This window comes from Pipistrellus hanaki (assembly GCF_964339955.1).
Source record: "Pipistrellus hanaki genome assembly, chromosome: 14".
NCBI classification, from domain to species: domain Eukaryota; kingdom Metazoa; phylum Chordata; class Mammalia; order Chiroptera; family Vespertilionidae; genus Pipistrellus; species Pipistrellus hanaki.
The window spans coordinates 16,475,809-16,493,514 of NC_140516.1; the positions used below are offsets into that span (position 1 = coordinate 16,475,809).

The 17,706-nt window shown below is 56.3% G+C and overlaps 1 protein-coding gene across 2 annotated transcripts in view; it reads right to left on the reverse strand.

Moving 5' to 3' along the window:
* The window catches only part of UNC5B (unc-5 netrin receptor B), an 85,919-nt gene extending 68,436 nt beyond the window's left edge, over positions 1 to 17,483 (reverse strand). For both annotated transcript variants that reach the window (XM_084903687.1, XM_084903686.1), the window contains exon 1: positions 16,930 to 17,483. In XM_084903687.1, the coding sequence (XP_084759813.1) occupies positions 16,930 to 17,008 (79 nt within the window). In that variant the 5' untranslated portion in view covers positions 17,009 to 17,483. The remainder of the gene's footprint in view (positions 1 to 16,929) is intronic.
* Between the last annotated feature and the right edge of the window lie 223 nt (positions 17,484 to 17,706).

Below are 17,706 nucleotides of genomic sequence, written 5' to 3' on the forward strand. Positions count from 1 at the left end.
AGTTAACAGATGGGGAAACCGAGGCTCGGGGGGGAGAGGGGGGGGACACAGTAGTTTGCCGTGGTGTGGAATGGGATGGCTCCACTGTGGAGCTTGCTTGGTCCGGCCAGGCCCATGGTCCACCCCTCCCCCAAATACCTGCTGTGTGTGTTTTGCTCTCTGTATAAACAACCTGTGTGTTCCAGCCACGGGACCAGCCCACGACACACCCAGGGAGCTTGGGTGGCTGGGAAAGTGGGGGCCCCCCCCCCCGCATAATCTCTCTGAGGGTGGGGAGGCCCTTCCTCCCACACCAGGAAGCCCATCAAAGGCCAGACAGCATGGTGCCAGATAAGGCCATGGAATTTGGAATTTAGTGGGATCTGGAATTTCCCTTCTGGGGCAGGCCGGTCCCAGCTGTCCAACCAAAACCAGCATCAGGGGAAGGGTATGACCTGCTCCGGGGAGGGGAGGGGTGGCCCAGGTACGCGGGGTCAGAGGCCTGATGTGGTGGGAGGGCAGAGTGGGCAGAGAGAGTGTGGGAGGCAAGCTGAGTCACTAGGCCACTGAAAGTGGCCACTGGCTCGCCCTGATTTCTGCCTTGGAATGTGGGGCAGCCAAGAGGCCATGAGGCCAGTGGCTGAGTGTTCTGGGGTCAGCAGCTTCCTTCCTTCTGAGGCCACAGAGTCCAGAAGAGTCCCTGTTCCCTGAACAGTGGGCACCTGCCCTCTCTGACCAGCCAGAGCTAGAACCCTGACCGTTTCTCCCAATCTCCTGCTGAGTTCACTGGAGGTCAATAAACCTGGAGGTGAAACAGGGTACCCGGCAGGACCATCTAGAATCGTCTACAACGCCTCCTTTCTTGGTCTTTCTCAGCCACCCAAGAGCGGACCAGGGCTGGTAAGGATAGAAAATCAGGCAGCCACAAAGCAAGCCCGGGGATACCTGGGCAGGTCACCCCTCTGTAGAAGGGGTGTGAAAACACTCCCCTGACGCTCTCTCGGGACTGCTAAGCTGCTCAGAGTCACAGGTGAAGGTACATTTTTTTTGCACAAAGTGCTGCAGGAAGCCAGACGCATGGGGCTGATTCTCATGACGAGCTCTCACCCCAGCGAAGGACACGTCAGGCGGCATGTGCCCCCTCATGGGGTCTGTCGAGCTGTGGGCAGCTCCTGAACGCTCCCTCTCCCATCAGCACCCCAATTCCCCAGGAGGAGCCTTGGACTGGGGTTTGGGCAGTGAGACGGAGATGCCCAAGCTCCTGGGAATGCCTATTGAGCCAGCTCTTCTCGGCAGCTCAGAGCCCCGGGTGACCACTCAGCTCCAGTGGAGGGTGGAATCCTTCAGGCTTCCAGAGGTCCCTCTCCCTGGAGAGGCCAGACCCTCAGCTTGCCCTGCCCTTCCCTCTGCCAGCTGTACGGGGCCTGGTGGAGGGTGGGAAGGCAGAGGAGGACTCTCAGGGGTGTAGTCAATGACTTACTGACTGGTAAGCAGAGCTCTCAAGGCTTGAAACATGACCTTCTGGCAATTCTGCCCCCCCACCGCCTTGCCCAGGCCCCCTCCTGCGCTGTGCAGCCTGAGGTCTAGCTCAGCCCCTTCCCCAAGACCAGCCCATCCTGCAGGGCTCCGAGGTGGCCCTGTGGCTGCTGAAGATCCTCCCCGTGCACTGATGTGAACACAAACCCTCTTGGAGCGGAGCTTACCATGCACAGGCCAGGGAGAGAGAGGCTGGCTGATGCTGGCTGTGATAGGCCCGTGGGAAAAGCCCAGTTCTGTCCATCAATCAACTGCTCGCTCTTTATTGAGACCAGAATCACAGGGGTGGGAGATCCTGCGTTTTACAAAGCAGCTCCAAGTTCTTCTGTTCACCCGCCATGCAATCATTCCACAAGTCATCACAGAGCAGCTGGGACATCCAGGGAGGCACAGAGCCAGTAAGACCTGGTCCCAGCCCTGCCGGGGGGTGGGGTGGGGAGTAGCGGTGTGTGTGTGTGTGTGTGTGTGTGTGTGTGTGTGTGCGCACTGAGTGGGCTACAGGGAGGCACACTGAATCTGGAGTTCAGAGACTGGGATTATACCTACACTAGTTCTGATACAAAGACTGGGAGATTGGGGTGGGTCACTTCACTGCCCAGAGCCCCGTCTGTTCTTCTTTAAGACCCTCCTCCCAGAGCCATTACAAGGATTAAATGAGAAAATGTATGCAAAATGGTCCACATGGGCATAAGAGTCGGAGGGAGGCCAGGGACTCAGAGCGCCTATTACGCACCTGGCATGCAGGTGGGGTGTGTGTCAATGGGACCCTCATAAGTCAAGGTGACAGCCAATTAGGCAGCCACCTCAGCATCTTCCACCGCTCTGTGGCTCTGTATGGAACGCAGGGGAGTGTGTGGTTTGCAGGGACTGAAACAGGAGGATCCAAGGCTTATCTGAGGACCAACGAACAAGCCACAGTCCCTGTAGGTTGTATCGTATCCCACATTAGGCAAAGCCTTTTGCACACACCTTGGTGTGGGATTCATTCCCCCTCATTTTACAAGAGAGGAAATCGAGTCCCAGGACCACATGGACCAGCAGGCAGGGGTGGCACTCATGGGTCCTCTCCATCCTATTTAGGGGCAGCACAGGGAGCGTGTCCCCCACGCAGGGCTCACTGCCTGCATCTATAAGCAGAGTGTGGCTGGGCATCTGATGAGGAAGCGTAAGGTATTCAAGAGACCATGAGAAGACAATGAGAAGAGAGGTCCAGATCTGACCTGGTCTTGCATCCACTTCTCTCATACATGACAGGTAGCAGCATCCTATAGATAACGTGCTTTACTTCTTTTACTTGAATGTCTTGGGAATCTCACCGTATCAGTTCATGAAGACCTTCATCTTTCTTTTTCACAGCTGCATAGTACTCCAGTGTGCAGCTACACTGTCCTTTATTCAATTCCTCTTCCGGGGCATTCAGGTTGTTTCCAATATTTTGCAATTGCAAACAATGCTGCAATGAATTACCTTGTGCATAAAGTATTTTTGTGTTGATAAAGGTATATCTTAAGGGAAGATTTCTAGGAAATTGTTGGGATGAAAAATAAAGTATAAAGGCAGTTTTTTTTGTTTTGTTTTTTAATATATATTTTATTGATTTTATACAGAGAGAAAGGGAGAGAGATAGAGAGTTAGAAACATCGATGAGAAAGAGTCATCGATCAATTGCCTCTTGCATACCCCCTACTGGGGATATGCCCGCAACCAAGGTACATGCCCTTGACTGGAATCGAACCCGGGACCCTTCAGTCCCCAAGCCAATGCTCTATCCATGAGCCAAACCAGTCCCGGCTAAAGGCAGTTTTAAGTATTACCAAATTACCTATTGAACACAGGACTGTACCAATTTCTACCAGCAATGTCTGAACGTGCCTATTTCCCAGGCCTCTTCACCAAAGTGTATGACCATAACTTTTAATTTTTTCCAGTCTTATAAGTGAGAAGTGTCATCTCAGAGTTGTTTGATTGGCATATTTCTAATTGCAAGTGAGTTTTAACATCTTTTACATGTGTTTCAGGATTACTGTTACGTCTTTATGAATTGTCTGTTCATGTCTTTTTCCCACCTTTTCATCAAGTTTCTGGTCCTTAGTCCCTCAGTACCGTAGAGTACTTTGTACATATGGGTATGAGTTCTTTGTTAACCTTTTCTTCCAGTTTGTCAAATAGTTTGTCTTTTAGGCTTTCTTTAAGGTGCTTTGTTGCCAAAGAAATATATTTTTTAAAATTTTGTATGTAATAAAAGTTACCAACTTTATATTTTATTGCCTCTGGGCTTGGAATCCTAGTTAGACGGCATTCCCTCACCCCACACCAAAGAGGAATTCACCAGGTTTCATCTCGAGCTGATTGGTGTCAGTTTACTTTTAGGTCCCTAATCCACGTGGTGTTCATTGTTCTGCGTGATATGAAATATGAAGCAAGTTTTATCTTTTCCCAAATGGCTACCCAGTTATCCCAGCACCATTCATTTAAAAGTCTGTCTTATGCCTCTAATTTTTCTTGATTAATCACATTGGGTAATACTTCTAACACCCTGATGAATGGCAGGCAGAAGAGATGATGGGTCTCCATGCTTTATTATTACTGATCCTAGTAAAAATGGTCATTACGTATTATTTTCTTAAAAAAAAAAAAAAAAAAGAATGGAATTGGATACCAATGATAACAGCTACCATTTATTGAACAGTTTCTCTGTCCTCTATGTATATTATTATCTGATTCCATCCTCAAGATAGCTCTATGAATCAGGCTTTATTATTCCCATTTCACTGATGAGGAAACAGACTAACTATGGTGAGGTAGCCTGGCTGACATCACAAAGGTAGGAATTAACAGAGACAGGACTGGAGCTTGGGTCTCAGTAATATGTGAGCAGTGCTACTTGGCTTTATTTATATACACTGAGTGGCCAGATTATTATAATCTCTGAACACATAATAATCTGGCCACTCAGTGTATATTCTATATAATAAAAGGCTAATATGCAAATTTTCCCCTTGACCAGGAATTCAACCAGCAGGCAGGGCGGCCAACCACCTATGTGCCCTCCCCCTGGCCAGGCTGCCCGGACCCCACCCATGCACGAATTCATGCACCAGGCCTCTAACACACACACACACACACACACACACACTGAGTGGCCAGATTACTATGCATTCAGAGATCACAATAATCTGGCCACTCAGTGTATATTGAAAATGCTTGTTATTTGATGATGTTAGATGGGGAAGATCTCTGTGGGAACTGGAGGGAGGGTCTACCCCTAGATCCCAGAAGCTTGAGCTGTCCTCCTGAATCCACCCCATGGAGCTCAGCAGAATGGAGGAGGAGCTGGTGAGCACTGCCAGCAGGGGGGTGGTCAGCAAGCAGTCTGTGAGATGCCCCAGAGTTTGCAAAGCACAGCAGCAAGCAGTCTGAGAGGCTTGCCCAGTCCCCTGCCAACCTCAGCCTCACTCTGTCTTGGCATTTGTCTCAGGCCCCACACAGCGGACTCAGAGAATGAAGTCCGGGCCAGGGTGGTGACGGGCTGCAAGGGAACAAAGTGCCTAACCCTCACTCCCTGCTGGTCCCACCTGCCCTGTTTTCTAAGAACGGGCAGCCGGCCGAGGGATTATGTAATTTCTGTGGGCATGGCAGATGGCGTGCTGGCTTGGACACATCAAACCCAGCACCGACACTAACCTTCCCTGACGTGGCCCCCCGACCCCCTCTGCTCTGGGGAGTGGAGCACAGAGAAGGATGGGAAGCCACCCAAACCACCGTCAACTACCTCAACTGCCATGGCCAGCCAGGCCAAGAGGAGATGCCAGGGATTGCACACCTGTGGGAGGTTTCAGCCAGGGAAATGGAAGCTGGGCCCCTCTTCCCTCTCCCCACCCCACAGCAAACAGCCCTCAGGACACACTGCACAGCCCCTGGGGTAACAGACCTTGCTTGTTCTGCCAGCCTCCTTCGGCCTCTGATCAGTGGCCCCTGGAGTTCAGAGAACCATTTCCAAACCTCTCTGTGTGTTTTCTCCCTTAGTGCTATTAGCATCCAACTGCTTTTATTCCTTTTGCTGACGGGTAAACTGAGGCTCAAAGATGCAGAGTGATTTGCCGGTGATAGGACAATGCAGGCCCAACCTTCACTGTAACCCCATTTGGATCGCTAAGTCACCCCGTGGGCCATCGCGAACCTTATGTTTCTAATATTCCCCACGTCAAGAGGGGGAGATTGGAAAGAAGCGATTTGTGGATTGCCTTCCTCCCAGGTAGAGAGAAAAGGAAACTGACCTTTACTGACCATGCCCCATCTTGTTTGAGGCCCCACTGGTTTGATCTCCCCATCAATCAATCAATCAATCAATCAGGGCCCCATAGTTAGCAGAAAGGAAACACAGACTCAGGGAACTGCAGTTACTAACAGAGCTAGGACTTAACTCAGTTTTCTGATTTCAGGGTGGAATCCCTTCATTTGGACAGAGGAGGGTACCAAAGCCCAGAGAGAGAAAGGGACTAACTCTACGCCACACAGCAGTGTGGCCGGAATCAGAATCCAGGTTTCCAGTCCTCAGCCCAGGTTCCCTTTTTGCTTTCCATGTGTGTGTCTACAGAAGTGGAGTGCACCGGGAGGAAAATGTGGGGTCAGATTAAATTTGCAGCAGGGTCATGGTGCCCAACAGCCCAGCTGTCTTGGGCTGCCAGACAGGAATTCCAGATCAGCCTGTGGCAGGGCTCCTGGCAAGGACCGGCAGGTGCCCAGCTGTGAGGGTGGTAGTTGGGCCAGGCATTCTGCTGCCTCAGCCAAGGGCCTGGGGGGAAGGAAGGGAGGGTGTTAATCTCCCGGGGATGCTCCCTGAATGTTAGCACTGCACACAGGGCCAGAGAGAGCCTGGCTCAGCCAGATCCTGCAGCCAAAACTGCTCCCCTGCACCAAACCCAGCTCCTGCCAAGAAGCTCTGGAGGGCTGAGGGCTGAGGGCTGTGGTTAGACCTACCTACGGGCCTTCAAATGTATCCTCTCAGCCCACACCTGCTCCCAGGCCCCAAGGTCAGAGTCCATGTAACAGGCACTCTCTGGAGCCATGAGAAGGCAAGGCGGGGGGGGACCGATCAGTGGGCTTGGAAATCCAAGCAGGAAACGCATTAACAGGGCCTGGACCGGCCGTGCTATGTGAAGGCCACCTTGCAGGTAAGTGCAGAGTTTTCCAGCCCACAGGGGCCAAGGTCACTGAGTGTAGCACTTCATTAATTCTGCGTGGCTCCTCTGGATTATTGAATACGTTCTTTCCTAACGAGGGGCTCTGACCACTGAAGGCTTGGCTCTGACTTCCATCTTTCCTGGTACACAGTCAGTGCTCGCAGACAGAAAACAGGAGAGAATGAAGGGAGAGAGAAGGCAAAGTGGAAGCAAAGCAGGGAGAACCTTCTCATTCTCTGGTTACTCACTTGCAGTAGCAAGTCCAACCCGGCAGGGAATAAATCTGACCCTGCGTCCCTCACACATTCATTCCACAGTGTTTATGGACCACCTGCTGTGTGCCGGGACCAGGCTGGGCACTTCCCACACGTGGGTGCGTGAAGTCAGACAACCAGACCCAGTCTCCCCACTCACCCGTGTCACCACTGCTCTCCCCTCACTCGTGTTTCAATCCCACCCTGCACCCACCCACAGACGCTGCCTTCCCACCCAGGGCCCTGGCTCGGTGACAAGGACAGGGAGACTGAAAGATGGCCCCAACCAAGGACATCACCACAGCCCCAGTCACGGGTAGTGCTACCTGAGCCCCACTCTGCCCTGCTGCGTCAGAGAATGGCCAGAACTGGGCTGGGGGAGGTGCCAGGAACAAGTTTCCTGAATTTCTGACTCAACTTCTTGTAAGTTCTGCGTCTTCCATGGGTGCTCAAGCCCCAGGAGGGGCGGGCAGGCACCTCTGATCACATTACCGAGCTGCTTCCCTTCAGCTCTGTCTCTTGGCCAGGAAGGCCTCCAGCCAGACACGCTCAGGGCTTCTGGAGATGGCAGGCTCCTCAGGGATCTCAGCAGACCTTCTTCCCAGACCGCGGGGATGCCCCTGGCATCCATCAGGCCCAGGTGGGCACCAAGGACCAGGAAAGGCAGCCGCCCTCTCCCGCACCTCTTCCGGGCTCTCCACTCCACCTGGGACTCTGTGCCTTTGCTCTCCTGCCCAGAGATGTACAGAGAGAAGGAGAGGCTGGACGGAGGGGAGAGGCCGGTGGGAGGGAGGGCAGTGGGATCAACGAAGGCTACTCTGAGCCAGGTCTGCATGTGCCATCTCCTATCGCATCACCGTCTGGGGAAGGTGGCGGGGCTGTCCCTACCTCACAGGTGGGCGCACTGAGTTTCAGAGAGGTTGTGCCTCCCGGCCCGGGCAATCAGTGAGAGACAAATCCTTTTCATTCCAAAGCCCCCACTCTTTCCACTTTACTAACTAGAAGCCCCTTGGCCCCAGAAGTCTTGTTTTACCAGATGATCAGATACGAGCCAGTGGCTGAATCTGGAATTTGTTTCCTGGGTGAATGTGCCAAATGTTCCATCCCATACCCTCACATCCCCTACCACGAACACCCTCTCTGTTCACCCAAAGTCTGCTGAAGCCTTCCCTGACAAGACAGACCCAGGCTCATGGGAGCTTTCTCTTAACAGCTTAAGCATTTCCTGTCGTGTCACCCACTATCTGGCACCAATAATGATGATGACGACAACGATGACAGTGAATGTTACGAAGCACCGCTGAGTGTACAAAGCACTTGTGTGCATGGTCTCCTTCATCCACACAACAACCTGATGAGATGGGTGCTATTCCTACTCTAATTTTACAGGGAAAAAAAAAAGATAGGAAAGCTCAGAGAGGTTAAGCAACTTGCTCTATGGCACACAGGCGGATGGTGGCATAGTCAAGATTTGAACCCAAGCAGCCTGACGACACAGCCTGCCCTCTAAGCACCACGGCAGATCGCTCCCGGGACATACACATTCTGGCTGGTCCCTGAACGGGCTCCTCTCTGTGGAATCATCATGCCCTCCTCTTGCGCCCCCGCATCCCAAGCCTGGCACGTGGCTCAGGCTCCAAGAAGCAACACGAAGCCCATCAACACAAGGGTCAAGCCTACGCTTTACCCATCCCTGACCGCAGAGCCCAGCACATACTCAGACTGAATGAAGTCCACATGCCCCAAGTTGTAGGGCTGGGCTAGTGTCCTAGTACCCACTGTGGCAACAGGACTGCTCAAGCCCCCCCTCCCCCGCCCCCCAAATTCAGCTGCCCCATCCCTGAGAGGCGGAACAGAAAATGGTGCGGCCAGGTCTGGGCAACCTGTTCCTGCTACACCTTCTAAGCCATGGGTTCTCAGCCTTCCTAATGCCGTGGCCCTTTAATACAGTTTCTCATGTTGTGGTGACCCCCCAACCATAAAATTATATTCGTTGCTACTCCATAACTGTAATTTTGCTCCTGTTATGAATCATAATGTAAATATCTGTGTTTTCCGATGGTCTTAGGCGACCCTGCTAGCGGTTCTCAACCTGTGGGTCACGACAGACATGGAAAAATACAGATATTTACATTACGATTAGCAAAATTAGAAAGGTTGAGAACCACTGTCTCTCCCACCCCTACCTCCTCCCACCCTCCCCCCATCTCACCCCCCACCCCTCATCCCCCTTGAGCCTTGGTGAGAGTGGAAGGGTGGGAATAGCAGGTGACTCTGCGGGGTCCTCCTCTGCCTCCTGGGCCCTGCCTGGTGTCCGGGGCTCTGAGGCTGCAGAGGCTTACGGAGCAGGAAAAAGGGACCGGAGGTCTCGGAGGGTGATTTATGGCTTCAGAAAGAAAGAGAGAGAGAGACACATACGCCCAGGACTGAATAATGCTCACAAGGACACTCCAGTCAATATATTGACTTTCTGGAGGGGCCTCTGTAAACACCAGTGGTTCTGGGCCTTGGCTACTTCTGTCTCTTGCTGGCTGCTGGGGCCTCTTCAGATGGAACCAGACAACTAACTAACTAACTAACTAACTAAATAAATGCCCTGCAGCCCCTGAGATCATTCTTCTACCTTTCCCCAAACTTAGAGATGGGGAGACCAACCAGAAAGGAGGTGATGGTACCTGCCCAAGGTCACACAGCAGAAGAAAGGCAAGAACCAGTCTCCAAACTCCCAGGTCAGAAGCTGCTAGGCCTCCAGGCCCTGAGTCTCACTCCAGCCTTCTCCCCCAACCCTCCTCCTCCACACACACACACACACACACACTCAGCTCCCCTGGAAGATGTCCCCAGTGGCACAGGGCTCTCTCCGGAGGAGGCTGTGCCTCAGGGCTCCCTGAGCACTCACTGTGTGCTGGCACATGCTAAGTGCTTTATTGCACATCAGGGCACGTGATCCTCACAATAACCCTGTGAGAACGATACTATCACCCTCATTTACAGATGAGGAAACTGAGGCACAGTGCAGTTAGCAGAGCTGCCCAATGCCTGCTGAGTTAGTAAGTGGCCATGCTGGAGGGCTATGTTAACGCCAGAATTCCAGCAGGCCGTGCCAGGAAGCTGAGGCCCTGGGAGGGGCTTCTGTGCGGAGGGGTGTGCAGAGGGGCTGGGGGTCCTAGAGGTGGTGATGACGATGAGCCTTTTCTCTCTGGCTGGCTCCTGGGCGAGGCTGTGCTCTGGATTCCATCCTTTCCTTCTTACCCACTCTGAGTCTCTGATGGGGGCATAGCAGCAGGCAGAGAAGCATGCCTCCCTGTGCCCCTCCTCCAACAGAGTCCCTATCAGTTTAAAAGGTACTGTCTGAGTTCACTCCATCCTCAAGGGCCACAGGAAGAGGATAAAGAATAAGAAATCTTTTCCTTTCAAGCCCTGCTCAAGTCCCAGCCGACAGCCAGGTCCCCGCCTGGAGCAGGCCCCCAGGATGCACAGCTTTAGTGGAGCTTGCAAGACCCAAGAGGGAAACATGGCGTGGGGTGGCTCACCAAGGGTTGGTGCCCACCCAGGATGGTGGCCGAGCAGATGTTGACCCATTGCCTGGGAGTGGAGGAGGTCTGAGGCCAGGCACTCCTGCCTAGGTGCCCCAGCGAGCTACCCCCATCCCATCTTCTCGTCAGGACATGCTCTTCGAAAAGGAGCGGGCTCATGTCACCCCCTCCAGGAAGCCCCGGCCTGGCAGGTTCACTCCTTGCTGAGCTCTTCCCTGCCTATCCTGCTGGTGCCCTCACTTGGCATCGTCCACTCTCTGACTGTCACTTACCACTTCTGGAGGAGGCATCAGCCGCCTGCACGCCCTGCCTCTGACCTGGGACCTAGGTCAGCTTCCTAAGTGGGCACCTCCCTCCTTATGGGGTTCTTCCAGGGACCAAGTGAGGTCCCACCCATACCAGGTTCTGATCCACTGGAAAGCGATATGCACACTGTGGGGCTGTTGTTTCCCATCGGTCCCTCTGCTCCCCAATGGCACACCTTACCCTAGAGTAGGGGTGTCGAACTCAATCAGAGAAGGGGCCAAAATCTAAAATCCAGCCTAAATCGCGGGCCGAATGGTTTACTGAACAGTCATAAACTGACAATGTCATAAACTGACAGCGGAGTGCAGTGATGACAGCGCGGTGCGGGCCACATTGCAAGGCCTGGCGGGCTGGATTTGGCCCGCGGGCCTTGTGTTTGACACATGTGCCCTAGAGGTAAGGATGGCGGTCCCCAGCACGGGCAGACGTCAGGAAGCAGAGGAACCTTCGTGGCCCAGGAGGTGGTAAGGACAGTGGAGTCCCGTGGGTCTGTGTGTGCATGTGTCTCCTTCACTGCTGCCACAAAGAGTCGCAGCCCAGCCACGCCTGCCTGAGCATTAGGGATGCCCTCATTCAAGCCTGATTCTTCGGCAAATCTTCTCCAGCCTCCTGCAGGGCTGAGGCAGGAACCCTGGCGATGCTCTGGGTGCGCAGGGAGTGATGGCAGCAGACCCCAGGACTCAGATCCCTGTCTCCTGGAGGCAGTCAGTCGTCCAAGCTCCTGGGCTGGTTTTAGAGCCAATCTATGGCCAGCCTTCCTCTCAGTGGAGCGGCAAAGCACACGTTCAGGCAGGCCTATCCCATCCGCCCTCAATAGGTAAGCTGACCTCTGCCCTTGCAATTCCAGAACCTGCACTGGGACCAAGTCCTGCTCACAGCCCGCGGCACAGGGCAGAATGAGGTCTCCTTAGTGCTGAAGGGGCGAATAGCCTGGGTCCCCTCTCCAGGAGACACCCCCAACAACGGGAAACAAGGAATGGAGCTTCCCCAGCCCAGGCGGGACGCCCTGTCCCCTCGATATACACACCTACTATCTCTATCTCTATTTCTATACAAACACACCACAGCTGTGCCCGTGGGTACGGTGCACACACCCCACACACCCAGCCATCTACATCACACACCCCGTAGACAAAAGACACAACCTCCTCAACACACACACCCGCCCTCCCGCACACATCACATCCACACACACTGACCGCCCCAGCGCCACACCACACCTACCCTCACCTCCCACCGCACACTCCCAGCTCCCTCCACCTCCTGAATACATATTCTCACCTCCCCCCTTCTCCCCGCCCCCCCCCACACACACACACACACTCCTTAATACACACTCTCACACCCTCAGCCTGCCTTCCTGGAGAAATGAGCCAAGCAGTGGTGGGGAAGTTGCGAGGCGCTGGGGGCAGCCTGTTCTGGGGGGTGAGAAAGAGGCTCAGTGCACTCACTCCTTTGGTGGTGAGAGCTCCCAGGTTCCAGCCTACCGATTTAGCTCAGCAAGAGAAGGGGAGAGGGAGGAGAGGAGGGGGGTACAAGGGAGGAAGGAAAGGAGGAGCTGGTGGTGTCAAGGTGTGTGGCTGGTGCTGTGGCAGCGAATGAGCTATGGAGATACTAATCAGGCTGAGTGGTCAGAGGGTAAACTGGGAACTCCCAGGGACCCAGTGCTTTTGGCCAGAAGGAAGAAGAAACAAAAGGGGCAGGGGGATGAGGGAGCAGTGGGGAGGCAGGTGATTTATGCCTGCACTTCAGCAAACGCTTTCACTGCCATTAGCATCTCCACAGCGGAGGGCATGAGATAGAGGGGAGCATCTGGGACCTGTGGATTAACCTCACGGGGACCTGCGGGTCCTGCCCTGTGGGGGTGGGGGGTGCAGTGGCTGGAGAGGCGTTGGAACAAAGTTCGAATCCAGTGTGCCACTAAGCTAACAGTGAGGAGCCAGGCCTGCTAGAAGATGTCAGACTTCTGCCAAAAAGCCCAGAGGGCTCACCTGCTCCCTCTGGCTCCCTGTGGCTCTGTCTGGCTCACCAAAATGCACAGGGCAGGGAGAAAATTCCCCAGGCTCCCAGGGGCATCTGGCTGAGTGCAGGCCCCCAGGGGGCAGGAGGGGGCGCCTCAGCTCCAACTTCAAAAGGGCGGGGTGCACGGATTCCCTCCCGCTTCCCGAAACTGCTCTTCCTTTTTATTACTCCAATTATGGAATGTAAAATTTTCCTTAAAAAAAAATCCTGAATAACAGAAAAGCACAGGGTGTGCTCGTTTGGTTTCATTTTGCCTCCAAGCTTTAAGGACTCCTTTTGTGGAAGCTGTTTAGGAAACGGGTGAGGAGGAGGAGTGCCAGCTCAGGCCTCCGCTGTCCGCTTCCTCCTCTCTCCCCCTTGGGGGCCACCCAGCCTAGGCAGCAGTTTCTCTTTACTCCCCAACCCCAACCCAGCCCCGGCCCCGGCCCCAGCGGCCCCGGCCCCAGCGGGCAAGGTCCATGCCCCAACCTCTGACCAACCTCTCCCCGCTTTTCTACAGGCCTGGGTGGGCTCCAGGGTCTCCCTACGACCCCAACCCCAGCACTGAGGTAAAAAAGACCATATGTTTAGCCAGCAGGCCCTGGGCGAGGCCCTGGGGGAGGGCCCAAGCGTGGCCATTCAGAATCACCATCAACCTTGCTCTCTCTAAGCAATGGAATGGAAGGTGGTGGTGGTGGGGGGGGGGGGGGAGGGGGGAGTCACACCTCATTTTAGGTCTAACAGCCAGAAGCAAGGTCAAGTACCTTCAGTTCAGGAGAAACTCAACAAGGAAGTGGGGTGGGGAGGAAGATAGGCCCAAGGGCAGGCTGGGGGAACTGCTGAGAAGACAGGTGCGGGGGGGGGGGGGGGGGGGGGGGGGGGGGTAGGGGGGGGCGCCAGGGGCGGAGCTGTCTTTGGGCACATGCCTGGTCTCAGGGCCTCACCTCTGACCTTTGGTCCTGCCTTCCTCCACCTCTCCAGGGTCCATGCCCCCAACCCCTGTCTTTCCCCCCCCCTCCTGCTACCAGTCAACCTTCTCTTGGGTGGGACCTGGATTTCAGAATCTCAGTCCCAGGCCCCCGGTGGCTGATCCGCTGCACAGGTGGCGTGAAGGAGCCAGGAGGACTGAGTTCCGATGCCAGCTCTCTCCCTGAGCCCCAGAGCAGCCCTCTGGGCAGGCCGGGGCCTGTCCCAAAGCTTCAGTAGTTAAATACGTGGGCTGGAAGAGGGGGAATGGTTTTGTCCTACAGAATTCCCAGCGTGGGGTGGGAAGAGAAAAGAGGAGAGAGAGACTGCATCCCAAATTCCTCCCCTGCTTCACTTTAATGAGGACCCCATTAAGACATTCCTGGTTTTCCATTTGTCTAAGCGAGATAGGTGTTTTCCACAGTGAGAGAGAGGCAAGGCCGACACCCCACCACCACCATCTCCCCACCCCCCCAACACACACACACACACACACACACACACACACACACAGCAGAGACGCTAGGAAAACCCTGATTTTAATTGCACCTTGAAAAGAAAGACGTGTTATCATGACACCTCACCTCGCTTCCTCCTCAAGCATCCCAGCCAGAGGCCAGGGAAAGGCTCATTAAAAGCTCCGGGAAAGGCCGAGGGGTGGGGTGGGAAGAGACTCCCGGAGCCAACCCAAGCTTTGAAGTGGCCTCTCCTGCTCAGTCATTTGCTGGCACCTCTTCCTAAAGGTCTGGGGCTTTAGGTTCCAGGTTTGGTTTCTGCTTCAAACTTAAGGAAATTCTCATACTCCCTGGGGTGGGGCTGGGGGACAGGAGGTGTCCCCGCTGAGGGGACAGCCTTCTCTCTGCCTCAGCTTGACCTCAGGTTCCTGGTGGAGACATGGGTGGGGCCACCCGGAAGAGCCCAATGGGGCCCTCAATCCGCCTGGCTACTGGACAGGCGCTCTGCACACAAGTCTGCGACGTGCTCTGTGGGCAGGCAAAGAAAGGCAAGGTTTGAAGAAAGCCAACAACACTCCTGCCTTGGTTTTCCTCGTCGGTGAAATGGGACGCATGAGGGGTTCACGGGGAAGACCCAAAGCACATGGTGAAAGATGCTCTGGGCCGGGGGAGAAGGAGGGGCACAGGCTCCCTCCGAAGGCAGGGTTTCTGAGGACGGCACATTCTGGCAGAGGAAAGGCTGCACGCCAACCCCACCGGTTGGCCCCCGTCCAGGATGGTGGGCAGGCAGCCCCTGCCGCGCTAAGTAATGAGCACAATTCCGACACCAGTTCTGCTAGCTCGTGAGAAATCAAAGCCCGGTATTAGAGGCCATTTCCGACTGGGCGCCATTCGTGCCCAAATCCATCAAAGCCCTGGGCTCGGGTTCCCCTGGGGAAGGTGGGGGCTGGATGCTTTGTTAAGCCAGAGCGCTGTCCACCCCCAGCCTCCCAGCTGAGGCGACTGTGCAGCCCCAGAGAGCCCCAGGCCAGCCAGTCCTGGCTTTCTCCTGCTCCCCGAAACCCCTGCCCCCAGCCACCCCGGTATTCATTCCCACTCCCGTGGCCCTGCTGCTACAAAAACAGCTTCCCAAGCCATTTACAGAGACTTCACCCTACCCTTCAATCAACTCCCTTCAAACACCCTGAGACCAGAAACCAGCACCCCAGCCCAGCCCTCCCACATCCCACTGCACTCTCTGTAACAAGGCTGGTCATTCAGCAGCCTGCCTGCCCCCCAGCCCCATCATTGCCTCCCAACTTCAAAACACCGCTTCAAATGCCAGAGTCGGCTCAAATCATAATTAACTCGGATCAAATGATTGTGTCGTAACTTTACAACACCGGGTTGGGGGGGGGGGAGTGTGTGAGGGAGAACAGGGAGTGGGGGGGAGGGGTAGCTAAAACCAAGCCCTTACTTCTGGGCCGTGGGAATCATTCATTCCAAAGTGAGGGATTTATTCCAAAGTGAGGAACCTCTGCCTATTGGCTGCGGGAAAGGGGACAGATGTCCACATCCCAGTGGAAGGTGGAGGAGGGAGGGCTTCGTCCTCTCATCCACTTTCTGCACCAGCTTTCCTGCCCCCTTCTCAGCCTCAACTCAGAGGGCTCCGTACAGGATGTCCCCCCATTTCCACCCCGTCCCCGTCCCCCTCCCACTCCGCCCAGGAGCGGAGGCGCCTGCGGCCGGGCCAGCCCGCAGCCTGGGTCTCCGCACCCGGGAGGCTGGCCCCGCGCGGCCGCCGGCTCTCCGGGAAGACGCAGCCCAGGCAGGGACGCTGGGCCCAGCTGCAGGGGAGCAAGACGTGTGCTCATCCATGACGGGGTGGGTGGAAACAGGGACTTTATTTTAGGAGCCCACAACCCCCTTAAGGCACCTTGCTGGGTCCAGAGTAGGAGTGGTACCCAGGCGAAGGCACCTCATCTCCCCAGGCAGGCAAAATGTCAGTGACCCATTTAAAAGGAAACTCCGCAGGATACTTATACACACACACACACACACACACACACACACACCAACAACAACAACTACAATAGCAACTCCCAGAAAAAAACCCTTCCAGACCCGTGGGTCTCACGATCTCGGGAAAGCCCTAAGCGCCCTACCCGCTTCTACAGCCAAAGCCTTTCCAGCCTGCCACCACCTCGGCCGGCGGAGCGGACCCGCGCTCCCCGCGCTCGGATGGATGGTCTCCCCCTCCCGCCCTCTCGCCGGGGCCCGGGCTAGGAAGTTGCCGGCGAAATGCAAGCGAGCGAGCGCACCTCGGGCCCATCAGCGATCGTTCTTCCCAAGCGGCGGCTCCACCGGGCGCGCGGAGAGCCAGGAGGCCCCACGAGGCGGGTCCTCCCGGAGCGCAGACCCTCACTCGGACACCCGATCCAAAAAAAAGCCATCTCTTCCAGGAGCAAGCAGCAGGCTCCGAGCTTACTTTGAACCCCACCGTCTGCACCCCCCTCCTCCCCACCCAACGAGGTGGCGGGGCCGCCGCCCACTTCGGTGGGGCAGAGACATCCACCTCTAACTTGGCTGCCCAAGCCACTTGCCCGGGGCGCACCTACGGGGGCAACCGACCACCCCAATTTCGGACCAGAGTGAGAAGCAAGGGTCTCCTGCACCCCCCCCCCCTCCGCATCCCCCGGCTCCCCACCCCGTGCCCGGTCGCTCCGCTCCTTACCTGCTAGGCTCAGCCTCGCGTCCCAGCAGAGCAGCAGCGCCAGCAGCAGCGCGCCCCGCGCTCCGCTCGGGGACCACATGCTCCCGCGGCCCGGCTCGGGCGCCTCTCCCCCGGGCTTCTCCGTCTGGCCCCAGCCTCGCCGCCGCCGCCTCCGCCGCCGCCGCCGCCTCCACGCCGTCCTCCCCGGCGCCCGGCCGCGCCAGCCCGCGCCCTCCGTGGGGGCAGCGGCAGCCACGCTGCACGGAGGGCCGCCCGGTGCTCCGAGTGCGAAGGGTGCTCGGCGCCCGCTCCGGAGCCCGGCTCCGGCGCGCCCCTCTCCTCTCTGCGCTCCTGGGGCTCCCGGGCTCGGGGCGCTCCCCGGACTCCCAGCCCCGGGCTCCGAAGTTGCAGGACCGGAGCGGAGAGCGCTCAGCCGCACCGTCCGCGCCCCCGGGTGGTGCGCCTCCCTGCGCCTCGCCGCCGCCCGCGGCTCCGGCTCCGGCGGCCTCCCCGGTGCCCGCCGCCAGCCACAATGCCGAGCGCTGCGGCTCGCGAGCCCCGGTGAGTCCGAAAGTGGAGGGAGGTGTTCCGAGCGCCGCGGGGCGGGGCCTGGGCGGGAGTGGGCGGAGCCGGCGGAGGGCCGTTCTGGGTGGGGATCCGACGGCCACCGGGGCGGGTTCCAGGCACTGGGGGAACTTCAAGGGGGACCTCGCGAGACGCTGTGCCCGGTGCATTGGAAAAACCCGGATGCTGGATTATAGCTAGGAGAGGATTCTGCTCAAGTTTCTTCTCCGAAAA